Raw genomic sequence first — 13,925 nt, 5'->3', positions numbered from 1 at the left:
CTTTACCTGATTTTTTAATTTCCCATGTTTTCTTGGTCCCCAGGGGTCTGAGAAAGAGCATATGGCTGGGTCTGCCAAAGAAATAAACAACCCAAAAATTCATATCTAGAAAGTATTAGAATACAAATACTAATTATGGCACCTCAATATTTTCACATTCCTAGAAAAAAAAAAAAAAAGGTACCACTGTATCTGTGTAACACCAGGCATTAAAAACATTCTGACTCAGACTTTGAATCAATATGTGATACTAAACTCCCCAACTTTCTTCCATAAGGCATTTTCTATAGTAAAATTTTCCCTGGACTATTAGAACAAATGTCAAGTCAGTCACTTAAATTCTATGTGAGATTATTTTAGCAAGTCACATAAATTCTCTGAACTTCAGAATCTTCATATGTATAATGGGATTAATAATGCCCACGTTGTAGGGTTATTTTAAGGATGAAATAAGATCAAGTATGTGAAAGAATTTAGCTCAGTGCCTGTCACTTAAGAGACACCCCACCAGGTTCCCTTCCTGTTTTTCTTTCTTTCTTTTCTTAAAAGCAAGCAGCTTGGGGAAATGAATGGTAATGATTCATTCGAACAGAATATAGATTCAGTGAAATCAGGATATTCACATTGTATTGATTTACTGCCTTCCTTCAGACAAGTAACAGTAATGGAATATGGCACATTTGTCTATAAAGAGGCATACCGTTTTATAAAGGACTTGAGCACTTCTTCTTCCAGTCCCCACAACAGCTCTGGGAGGTGGGAGTTAGGAAACTCATTTGACAGGTGAGCAACTGAGGCTCGGGAAATTTAAGTGTCCTGCCCCAAAACAAGCTGTCAGAACTATAAAGTGACTTAAGCCTTCTGACCCAAGTGTCCATTACCTTCCAGCAGTCTCTTTTTCTGGTTCTCAGAGCTCTCCCTGAATCCAAGCCCTGAGCAGGTAGAGAAAGAGATGTAAAGAAACCCCTGTTTACTGTAAAAGATATGTGCCAAGCCCAGGGGTTTGTCTTTCACGGTCAGTCATGCTGATGATGCCGTTGCTGTCATGCTTCCGAGCCGGAACGATGCAAGTACTATTACATCAATAGCTGAACTGACGCCCTGTGCACTATCTGCATTTTTAATGATTTGGTTATTTTTGTAGTTATATTTAAGAAGTCCCATGTGTGTCAGGGAAGCCATTTAAAAGGCACTAGGAAGGATTAATCAAATATAGGTTATTTTCCATTAGCTGAAAAGAATGATTCTGAGATATGAGGAATTCACTCGATATTCTGTAAAAGCAAACCCACCAACGTGTCTTTCTTTTCTAACACAGAGAAGGGACTTGGAAGAATTACGTAGCCTCCAAGAACCCTAGGCTGGTGAATGTACACAACCACAGAACAGGCATACTACCATCATTTTTGCTGTCACACAAAAGATGCTCCCAGGATTTTTTAATGTTTCACTACTCTTCCCAAAGAACAGACTTTTAAGTGTAGTCCAGATGGTGATGGATGAACATAATATTTCTTTGTCCTTTCCCAAGACAGGGTAATTGTGCATCATGCATGGCAGTCCGTGGTCGTTTTTTAATATTTAAGTGATGTCTGAGTTGGAGATTAAAATTTACAAAGAGCAGTGAGATCCCAGAGAATCTCACTGGGAGAAAAGGATGGGAGGCCACTTTTCCTTTCAAATGTTATAAAAGCAGATGGGCTTCCCATTCCAGACTTACGCATTAAAACATTTAAGAGTCTTTGTGATATTGGAAGCCTACAGGAAGAACTCTCTCTCTCTCTCTCTCTCACACACACACACACACACACACACACACACATTTTGCATTAACTGACCATGAAGGTAATTTCAGAGGGCAAAATTAATTTTTGTTTTTAAAAACCTAGAATGTAACCTTACGACCCAGCATGTTGACTAAACAAATAATGATGGAGAAACACAGTAACAATCTTAAATAGAGGGAAATAATGATAACTACCATGATAATCATTACCTTGAAATATTCTCAGACACTTTACAAAGATGATCTAATTATTCCTGTGTACATCTCTCATGGGAAAGGTGTTATTTCCATCTTGAAGACAAATATAATGTCTACTCTCAAGTTATAAGTGACATGTCTTCTGAGAAGCTTATGTGTTTTCTTGCTCATCATCAAACTAAGAGATTTAGATGCCCCAAATTAAGTAATTCTGTGGAGAAAACGCAGCATAGTTCATGTTTCTGTGAATGATTGATTAAAATGTTCTCAAGCATTTTATTCATATGCCCTGTGAAATTATAAAATGTTCACAAATATAGAAATTAAAAAGGATATGATCCAAAATAAATACAACTAGAAAACCTAGTGTTTTTTCTCAACTTTTCTTAGTATAGGTACCCTTCCCAGCCCCGGTTGGAATGGGGAGTGGGTAAGAGGAAAGGCTGGGAATGGGAATGTATTAATGTGGCTTTCTTCTTCCTTCCTCCTTCAAATAAACCCTGAAAATTTCTTCTCTCACATGAAGTTCTACCTGGAGCTAAAGTGTAGGGTAAAAGAGAAGTGGGAAGAAAAGTAAAAGGAGGAAAAAAGAAGAAATGTATAAGCAAACAAACAAAAAGAAAAAGAGTAGGTAATAGAAACGCTCAGTAGTTGTTCTACATTTCCGTGTCATGACATAGGGAGGCTTCCGAAGGACTGTTGTCGTTTTCTAGGGCTGCTGTAATAAATACCACAGACTGGGTGGTTTGAATAACAGAAATGTCTTTTCTGGCAGTTCTGGGAACTGAAAATCTGAGATCAAGGTGTTGGCAGGTTTGGTTTCTCCTGAGACCAATCTCCTTGGCTCGTAAATGTCTATCTTCTCACTGAACACTCACATGGTCTTTCCTCTGTGCACGCACATCCCTGGTGTCTCTCGAGCATCCCGATTTCCTCTTATTATAAGGACACCAGTCATATTGGATTAGAACTCACCCTAATGGCTCCATTTTCACTTAATTACCTTTTTAAAGGCCCTGTTTCCAAATAAGGTCACATTCTGAGGTGCTGGCAGTTAGAGCTTTAACATATGAATTTTGGGGAGGCACAGTGCAGCCCATACCCGGTGTTTTTATTAAAAAGTATCTTCTTCCAGGCAAAGTTGATATAATAAATACTGCATGAACAGCAGAGGGAATGGTCGGCATGCTTTTACACTCACAAACATTCTGATGAGCTGGCCTAACTCAAGCTCCTCACTGGGGAGTTCTGCAAAGGCAGTTCCACTCATCTGCAGCGGCTTCTCCCAGCGGTTTATCTAAAGCCTCAAAGATGAGGCTGCTTTCTTCACAGACCTCCAAAGTGTATTTATTTAATTCCAACCATGTGCTCATGGAAGAGCAGTCCATTGCCTCTTCTCTTTTCCTGTAAAATGACAGAAGACAAATCCAGACATTCCTCTTTATATGTTTTCTGAGAGGTGTTTTTCCCTTAAATCTCTTGTGCTTTCAGAGGGTTTTCCCAATCATCTGCACCCGATGGCTTGCTCACCACAGAGTGTCTCACGAAGACCACACACAGGTGCTCTATGCTGGCCGTCTCAGGTCAAAATTGCAGCCCCACCTACTGCCGGCTGCACTAGTGGGACCAAGTAAAGTAGCACCCTGATGACAAGGTTGGAACGGGTGAACAAAGACTTCAAGGAGATGTTCTTCTTTCCAAAATGGCCACATAACACATGTATTTGCCACCACTTCAAGAAAAGATGACTTTCAATATCCTCATTTTAAAACATGTCAATGGACATGACTTTCACATTATAAGTGAAATCTCCATTTTAGGATACTATTATCGATTTCCTAGTTCCTTTAAATATTACGCTTTGTGCATTTCTTTGTATGTTGATAGTATGACTTAATTGGCAAAATTGTGATACATATATAATTACGTAATTGCATAGTTATATAAAGTCAATGGAAATTTCTGCATGCATTCCTTCATTTAACACATACTTAACCACCTTATTTTACATGCTGGAGATGGTGCCAAACACCAGGGACACAGAAATGCATAAATTCCTGATCTGGAAGGGTTCTCAGTCAACTGGAGAAGAGAGGAACATGAACATGTACAATTGAGAAAAGCAGTTCTCAAACTTGAACATGTATCAGTGTCACATGGAGGGCTTGTTCAAGCCCAGCTTGCTGTCCACAACTTGCTGTCCACCCCCTCCCCAATTTCTGATTCAGTAGGACTGATAATTTGAATTTCTAACACGTTCTCTGTGCCACCTGCTCAGGAAGCACACTCTGAGGACCACTGATCCAAAGTTACAAGTGTTGGGAGGTTCCTCTGAGAAGGAGTTCCCAGCATGGGTTTCGGGGGAGGTCAGAGAGTGCATCACAGAGGAAGCGAGTCTTAAAAGATGGGTGAGGAAGGATAAGGGAGGAGCAATTAGGATATGCCAAGCACATGTAGTTCTAAAGAACAAAAGTAGGAGAAAGTGTATCTGGTTTGGAAAAATGCAAATAAATTTCATTTTTTGGCATATAATTATTTGGCAAGTAATTCCAAGGCTTGAGTTTGAAATAGTTACAGGAGATGATGCTGGAGAAATATGCAAGGCTTACAGCCACGATTAACGGCCCTGTTTGATTATCCTGTAGGTGATTACATAACCCAGAGTTGAACTTCAAGTTGCAAGAAAAGAACCCTGGTAGAACTCCATCTACAGTTGTCTTTCTTCAAAAGAGCGTTCTTTCTCAGGCTGACACAGGGCTTGCCAACCTTTCGCAAGAAATCATTTTCATTTCTCTGAGTGACAAGTCTCACCAGATGTGAAAGTAGAAAGGGTGTATTGATTGCATGGAAGCAGAACTGGGTAGGAGTTAAGTTTTTTTGCCATTGACCAATAAGCCACAAGTAAGAGGTATCTCAGTGTCTTGATAATTAATTGGTTAGTTATGATTAACTCTCGGAAAACCCTAAACTTCACCCACCTCTCATGGCCTCCTGCCACGTAGAGTTGAGGGATGACCGGGCTAGACAGGAGAGACTGAGAGAGAGGAAGACCCGGTAGCACAGGTTGTGATCAAATGTACTTCCTTCCGTTCTCTCTAGGGGAAGATGACGACGACGATGAATGTGGGGAAGAGAAGCTGCCCTCCTGTTTTGATTACGTGATGCACTTTCTGACTGTGTTCTGGAAAGTCCTCTTTGCCTTCGTCCCCCCTACTGAATACTGGAATGGCTGGGCGTGTTTCATTGTCTCCATCCTCATGATTGGCCTACTGACAGCTTTCATTGGAGACCTGGCTTCCCACTTCGGCTGCACCATTGGCCTGAAAGATTCTGTGACTGCAGTCGTGTTCGTCGCACTTGGAACATCAGTGCCAGGTAGAAATTACTTTCATGTGTAATTCCCCCAGTAGCAGAAGTTCATTTGCCTTCTTGATGCCTTCTTTCCTACAATTTCAAGGGCTGTGATAACAAACCAAGACCTATGAAGGACAAGAGCCCAGAGGTATAAACAATGTCACTGCCGGAACACTGTCATGGCCCTTCTCAAGGTTCAGAAGCCGGTCAGTGTCATTGCAATGACAGGAAAGCATTCCCAGACCCCCAGAGGGTCTCCATGGCCTGTAAGAGACCAGATTCATTTGATGGATAGATTTTCAGATCAGCTTCCCATTGCAATGAGCACGTTTGAAAAGACAAAACAAAAATATAGAGTCAGCTTTAAGAACCAAATTTCTGTCTTTTATATACATGGTAACATTTTAATGATCTCTATGAAACTGTATTCATTTAGGTAACTAGGAAAATGTACTTACTGGAGACCTGATATTCTCTTGACCCAAATATTAATGAGAGGAAAGAGAAAGTAGACATTGATCAAGACAGGAAAAAAGTAATCCTGACAAAAGTGGACAGGCCAAATGTATATTTCATGAACATCCCTTCATGCACTCCTTACAAGCTGAATTTTTCTTCTGACCTACAACTGTAGTTTATTATGTTCACTCAGATTTCTGAATAAGACATCATCCTCCCAAACAACACTGATAGCAATAATTTTCAAACTTTGGTGGTGATCAGAATTACCTGAGAGCTTGTTAAGAAATACAAATGCCTGAAAACCATCAACAACCTATGGAAGATCTAGGAGTGACAGGGCCCAGGAATGTGGGTTATAAAGCTCACAAGTGACTCTGGTACATACCAGAGCTTATTGTAACTGAAACTCTGGATCTACTCTCCAGCACTAATTAGCATCTTGACAGATATATAGGCTTTACTTTGAGCAACAATACCAACGTTCTTAACTAAATACCAGGCCAACGACAAGCGTTACAGTAGACTTGGAAAAAGGCAGGAGTAGAAGTAAATACAGCTGTGCTAATGGTGCTATTCACTCTCCACTTTCCATATTTCTGACAGTCCTGATATAGTCACTTTGTTTTCTACTAAAATTTGCCATAGTTGGCAAGCCTGACTTTTGGTTTGAGTCTGAAAACAGCTACAGTTTAAATCATGTATTTCTTTCTACTCAAATTCATTATTCTTCTTCAGGCTGCTATTTATTGTCTCAGTGACTATGGCCAAGTTACTTAACCTGTCTGAGCCTCAGTTTTTTCATTTGCAAAATAGAGATAATCATACTTAACATGCAGAATTATGGTCAAGATTGGAAAAAATACCTGCAAATTATGCATCTAGTAAAGCATATGGGACATAGAAAAAATTAATAAAATTGTATTTCTGGTGATTTTTTATATTGAATAATTTAGGATGATCTGAACAGTATAAATCTGGACACTTCATTCATTAACCATGGATGAAGTATTCCGATTTATACTGGTCAGCCATAAGGCATGGTGTTATGCAACTGACTGCCTGCCTGGGGGTTCTGATTAAAGACTCCACATGCTTCTGGTAACCAACTCAAGGAATGGAGAAGCTAGGAGACCTAGAGGGTTCTTACTTTCACCTTAGCAAGCAGGGCTGTTTGAAGTCTTTCAGTTGACCCTTGATCCTTAGAGGAGAGCAGACTCCCTCTCAATCCCAACTACATTCCAGCAGTTCCATATTGGTTCTTTTCTCTGCATCTTTTTCCAGAATTACCAGAAATTTACCAAGCAGAAATAAAAACTTAAAATATTCTTAAGGTGTTTTGATTAGAGACTATATATAAAACTAAAGGAATAAACATTGTGGTTGTCCATTGCTTCTATCTGAGGTAATTATGGGAAAACATGTTGGGAGTCCACTTTTCCTAAGGTTTAAGTCACTGAATCACATTGTGTCCAAGTTAGCACACACTGTTGGTCATGGGTTTAGTCCCTGAGGAGAGTATGTGAAAATAATGATCATAAAGGCAAACATTATGTCTCTCATAACAATTGTCCAAAATCAGCAGTTTGTCCAACCAAATACATCTCGTTCTCAAAAGGATTTAAAAAAATGCTTTTCCTATCTGAAATCCTTGTTCCTGAAAATGTTTTTTGTTCCCCAATACCTCTTATCCAATACCCTCAAGCTGGCTTCTTCTAAATGTCAGTCTTCCAAAAGGCCTCTGTGTCTTTCTTAAGAAACTCTTGAAGATTGTGATTAAAATTTATTTTTCCCTATAACGTGAATTATGGATTACAGAAAACTTTAATGTTTAGACGAGTCACTTGTTCTGCCACTTAAAACTTATTTAGAACCTAGGTGGAGACATCAAGAGGTAAGAAAATCTGTTTGGGGAAAATATAGCAGAATCATTCGTTGTTGAAACAGTTTCCCTACACTGCCATAAATGCTTTCCATCGGGACACAGATTTCTTTGCTCTGTTATTGAGAGAATTCCATAATTTGCTAAATATTAACTGTGCAGCAAGCTCCCCAAACAATATATTCAGAGGTAATCTCAGATAATCATATCTATATAAACATTTTTTCCAAAAACTGAAAATTGAAGAGGCTGTTGGATGAACATCGTATTTCTGACTTTTTCAACCCTGCTGATTCGAGCGATGTTTTATTGTATATCCTGACTCCTAAGAAAAATGATGCTATTGTTTCTAGATGACAAAGCCCAGTTGCTACAGGCAGAAGAATAAAGAAAAATAATTCCCTTCACTTATAGCCTACTATTTAGTCAGCAGCAGTCCTGGGGCCCAGCGTTTTCTCTAGGCTGATGTTTTGGCACTTTTCCTGAAACAGAAGGGCCCCTTCCTAGTGTCTGATATTCTGCTGCTGCTTTCTAGGTTAGACTTTTGGATTCTTAGATTCTAATTGCCAGACGGACATTGAAAACTTTCCTGTTAGTCCTCCTGCCTCAAGGCAGGATTTAATATCTACGTATCTCATCAAAAGTGTTTTTGCCATACCATTCAAAATGTATGGGGGAAAGCTTATCAATTTTCATGTGAGACAAAGCTTCTTCCTTGTACCAGCTAGTAGCAAGTGCTCATAATCTGCTGGCAGAGAAGGATTCATAAAGGTCTTCACTTACCCTCACTGTTAGGTATTTCGGCAAGAGCTTGAAGACCCGTGCTTGTGAATAGAGAAAGGGCCTCCTCTTCCCGAATCACCATTTCTCAGACTTATCTGTCTGGAGAAGAGGCTTCCCAAATAGCCTCTTCTCACCTTTAAATGTTGGAGTAAGCCCAAGACTGGTCTCCATCCTTCTTCTCATCTTGGTCCATGCTCACTTCCTGGACATCAGTCTCTATGGTGTAAATGACATCTGTATGCCAATGACTGCCAAATGTATATCCCCAGCCTCAATTTTCCCCTAAGTGCTAGATTCATATACTAGCTGCCTTCCCTGTACTGATGCTAGACATATAATTTGTAGCTCAGAATTACTATATCTAAAACAGAATTGTTGATTTCTACTGCCCAGTGGCCTTATCCTTTAACCAATCCTACTTTCTGTATCTTGCCTTTCTCAGGAGAACAAGTCATCATCCATCCAGGTATCCTTGATTGCTTTTTCCTCCTCACCATGGTCAAAGGTCCTGCAGATCTTTCCTTTAATTTTATTTATTTATTTATTTATTTATTTATTTATTTATTTATTTGAGATGGAACCTCGCTCTGTCACCCAGGCTGGAGTGCAGTGGTGCAATCTTGGCTCACTGCAACCTCTGCCTCTCGGGTTCAAGCAATTCTCCTGCCTCAGCCTCCCGAGTAGCAGGGACTACAGGTGCGTGCCATCATGCCTAGCTAATTTTTGTATTTTTATTAGAGACAGGGTTTCACCATATTGGTCAGGCTGGTCTCAAACTCGTGACCTTAGGTGATCTCCCCCCACCCCCGCCTCAGCCTTCCAAAGTGCTGGAATTATAGGAGTGAGCCACTGCACCTGGTTGACCTTTCCTTTAAAGTGTGTCTTGATTGAGCCTATCTAGCTATGTCTCTACCACCACCATCCTAGTCTACACAGCCATCCTCTCTCACCCAGATCTCTGCAGTAGCCTTCTATCCATCTCCCTGCTTCTGCTAGAGATCATTTTAAGCGTAAATCAGGCCACACTACAGCTTACAATCTTCCAATGGCTTCTTATTTAACTTAGGATAAACTCTGAAAGGCATCACTCTGTCTTATCAAGACCAACGTGATTTGGCCCCTGCCTGTCTTTCCATTCTGTTCTCCTTGCCTGCTGTTCTTTGGGCCCGTGGGCCTTTTTTTCTATCCACACACCAAGCTCATTCCTTTCTTTGGATTGTACTGTCTCATATCCCCTTCATTTACACAAGACTGGCTCTTTGTCTTCAATTACATCTTGTCTTAAATGATATCTTTAAAGAGGCCTTTTATAGTCGCCAACTGTGAAGTAGTCAACCCGTTCTTATGTACCATTTCACTCTATTTTATATATGTATTACTTTGTAGAATTTTTATTTATTTTTGAATGTTATTATTTTCTAACTCTGTCCACTAAAATGTAAGCTTCATGAGAAGAGAAACCTTGTTCTTTTCTCTAGCACCTAGAATGGTGCCTAACACAGAATTGTGTATCTGTGTATGTCTGTGAGTTGTATATATAAATAAATGTACAAATCAGTCATTTATACATTAGTACAAGTTAGTTCAATCAGGTTGCTTTCTTCCTAATATCTTCTAGAGATAGTTAAGAATTGAAGTTATTGAGGGAGGTAGATAGATGTTTTTTAGTGTTGCTTATTCTTGAATAGGACATATCTGAGAAGGTTATTGTCGTAAGAAGGGACAAAAGTAAACTTAAGAGAACTGAGGACCTCAGAACAAACATTTTTCCTCTTTCGTAATTTTGGCTATGGTGGGAACTGTGATGAGGAGCAAGGTATTTTTTTGGTCTTTTCTTTCCTATGATCTCTTCTTCCAAGACCCAGACCTCAGGCGAGTACTTTTTAAACTTTCGGTAGGCCAGGCGCGGTAGCTCACACCTGTAATCCCAGCACTTTGGGAGGCTGAGGTGGGCAGATGACTTGAGGTCAGGAGTTCAAGACCAGCCTGGCCAACATGGTGAAACCTTGTCCCTACTAAAAGTACAAAAATTAGCCAGGCGTGGTGGTGGGCACCTGTAATCCCAGCTACTCAGAAGGCTGAGACAGAAGAATGGCTTGAACCCGGGAGGCGGAGGTTGCGGTGAGCTGAGATCGCACCACTGCACTCCAGCCTGGGTGACAGAGCAAGACTCCATTTCAAAAAAACAAAAACCTTTAGGTACACTCTGGAGTGCTGAATTTTGCAGTAACCTAACACAAGTGTATAACTGTTATATATCACATTATTTATATGGAAAAACAGGTTCAAAATAAAGGGAAGAAATTTAAGAAGGAGTATTTGGAGCCCAGACTTTTTTTGGACTAGGGGCCACCTAGTCATTGGACATTCTTTTGGCTTACAGTTATTTACTTGGATAAGCCATGGATATATTGGGCCAGGACATTCCAGCTTATATCCCAGATTCAAAATACGGACTTTCATCTCTTGTTCCTATTGGATTCAAATAAATAGAAGCAAGCATCCTCCTTTAACTGCAGGGAGAACTCTTAGATACTGATGAGTGGTGGAGGGGGGGGTGTTGCCCCATTAAGTCTTACCTTCATCTTTCTCCACTAGTCTTGGTGGGGGTTGTACCTGATGCTTGCTGACTTCTACCACTAGTTCCCGGTACTAGCTGGTTGCTACCTGGCGAGAAAAGCTTAAAAATTGGGTACACTAGGCTGTCCTTTAGTCCCCGGCATTGTATGATTTTCTGTGTCCTTCCTATGTTTTGAATATTCTTTTATCCCTTGGATTCTGTCAAATAGGAATTATTTCCCTCTAAGGATTTTAAGGCATGAAGGAGAAGAAGATAGAGAGTTTTGGTTTCTACCATCCCCCCTAATTTTGTATGTAGAACCTTTTTAATAAAATAAAACCTTATGTTGGGGGAAAATTGTGTCATTTTTAAATTACAACACTTTTAGACTTCTGAATTCCATAGGAAGAACTTGATAGATAAAACTGGTTATCCTGGTTATTCACCATGTTCTCTTAGCATGGTGTTAATGACTGTGCACCAAGAGGGTAGAGAGAAGAGAGCTTTAGAGCTGAATTCAGGAACCTGGACTTCTAACCCTTACTTACTGTGTGGTTTTAACCAATTTCGTGACTCTCTGAGCTTCAGTTTTCTTGCCTGTAAAATCAGCCTAATGATACATGGCAATTCAAACAAAGTTTTCAGAAGATTAAGTAATAGCATGGATCTCAGAGAATGTATCAACTGAAAATTGGTATAAAAATACAGAAAACTATTATTATTTACACTGAGATCAACTCTAAAAAAAAGTCAAAATGAATAGAAAACACCAGAAAATGAGAATAAATGGGAAAAGTTTTGAGCAGGGAGGGAACATTTTAAAAATTTACCACAAATCTCCACTATATGTTGGGCATAGGCACTGTATATACTTTATTATCTTACTTAGGTTATGTCATTAAGTGATATGAAATGATTTTTTCTTTCAACCTTTTTTTTTGCTTTGATGCTTAGATCCTTCCCCTGAAAATGATTTTTTTTTCTGTTTGTTCAGCACTGTGCTATAAAACATTTTATTATTTTTAGTAATTGAGAAAAACAGCTATTGATAGCTTATATGTTTCAGTTTTTAATTTTCTGGCTTCTAACTCTCACAACTAAGATATTCTGTAGAACACTTAAACAGCAACTACTTTACAACTTAATTTACTGTGTCCTGTTGCTTTACTTCCCAGTGGACCCTAAAGTAACTTGTATGGTTGTACAGGTTGTATGCTGCATACTCCAAGAGGCCCCATAATCTGAGTGACCCTCCTGGAGATGTATGGAGTACCACATGCCTGGATGTAACTGTAGTGGCCCTTTCTAAAATCACTAAATAGCTTATAGGATAGTAACTACTAGTATCCTCATGTTACATGAAGAAAAAAAGACTCATAGAGAATAAATGACTTGTCCATATTTAGTCAGAGTTCACATGAATGGTAAACTGTGGAATCCATGTTATCTCTTGTTTTTATAATCTGGTACTTAGCTACTCTATCGTGCCATCTTGGATTTATTTTTAAAGTATTACATACACTCTTTTCCATATGCCTTACAAATGTTTTAAGAATTTTTTTAATTTCTCTCTTTACCTCAATTTTATTATTTTTTACTTTCAAGGCATGCAACAGTAAGATTACATTTAAACTCTTTAAGGTTAGGAACTGTTGTTATTCTATTTGGCATGAAAAACACCTAATGGAGTCCATGCTTTGAAAAAATTCAGAAATGAATCAAGATCCAGTTCTATACCCATAAACTATTAGCATTTCCTGTATGTAAAAATGTAATCACTAAGACCACTGAAAGATGTTCAGTTCTGACCCAGCTGGCAAAATAAAAAAAATAGAGTACCAAGATAATCCTCCTCAGCATAGCCTTGTGCTGCTAATGAATCTGAACACAAAGAGAGATTTGGTCTTCCCGAGCTAGACCAAACATAGCTATGATACGCAGCCACCCAGGTACTGGTCAGTGGGGCCTAGGAAGGGCATGTTGAGGACACCCTCCTAGCAGTCATGTTCTGCCAAGGCTTACTGGCAGCTTTGGAAATTACGTTCCAGTATTCTAGATCTCTGAGCAGAAGTAGGGGTGGGAACCATGGAGGTTGTTATTCCAAAGGCTCACCAGTAAACACACTCAGTCTACTCTTCACTTAACAGCAGAGATGTGGTCAGGAGGGAACACGAAAATGCCCACTCATCACAAACATATTCCCCTTGGGAAATTGTGTCCAGTCATTCTGAATTCTGAGCTCCATTGAAGGACAGCAGGGAATCAGATTAATTCCATCATTTCTTCTCATCCCATCCTATTTCAAACAGATTTGTTGTTCTCGGTGCAAAGCTCACAGATAGATTGACAGTTGACAGTCTCCGTCTCAGAGAAGTTCTGCAAAGTCTTAGCACAATGACTACGCACTAAGGGGTTATAAAATAACATGAGCTTTAGAGGCAGGTAGACCTGTGTTGAAACCCAACCCTCCCTCCTCTACTTACTAGATGTATGACACCCCCAGAGGCAAATTGCTTAACTCCTCTAAGCCAGAATAATAGGAACATGAAAATCCATCTCACAGGGTTGTAGTGAGGATTACATGAGAGTGAATTTATAAGGTACCCAACACAGAGCCTCACACATAGTAGACCCTCAAAAATGTTGGATCTCCTTTACTTTCTATTTCAATGCACTGATGAACGAGTTAGGCTTCCTGGGGTATTTACCTTAGCTACATTGCAGCAATTGAAAAATGAAAAACCAAGTAAATTTCAGCCTGTCTTCATTTTTCCCTATGTTAAGAATTCTAGTGAGGTGGACACATCCAAAGGTGCTTCTGTTTCCTGCAATTTCACTGACCACGAGCTTTCTCCTGTCAACATTGACATTTCAAGTCAGACAGACAGTGTCGAGAGGTGCCA

The 13,925-nt window shown here is 39.6% G+C and overlaps 1 protein-coding gene across 2 annotated transcripts in view; it reads left to right on the top strand.

Annotated features, from left to right (window-relative positions):
* The window catches only part of SLC8A1 (solute carrier family 8 member A1), a 344,817-nt gene that overhangs the window by 314,384 nt on the left and 16,508 nt on the right, over nucleotides 1-13,925 (top strand). For both annotated transcript variants that reach the window (XM_023189564.1, XM_023189565.1), the window contains one exon: nucleotides 5,084-5,359. In XM_023189564.1, coding sequence (XP_023045332.1) covers nucleotides 5,084-5,359 — 276 coding nt within the window. The remainder of the gene's footprint in view (nucleotides 1-5,083; nucleotides 5,360-13,925) is intronic.

The sequence above is a fragment of the Piliocolobus tephrosceles genome, chromosome 15 (genome assembly GCF_002776525.5).
Source record: "Piliocolobus tephrosceles isolate RC106 chromosome 15, ASM277652v3, whole genome shotgun sequence".
NCBI classification, from domain to species: domain Eukaryota; kingdom Metazoa; phylum Chordata; class Mammalia; order Primates; family Cercopithecidae; genus Piliocolobus; species Piliocolobus tephrosceles.
Note: the sequence above shows the minus strand (reverse complement) of the source record. Positions and strands in the feature narration are given on the sequence as shown.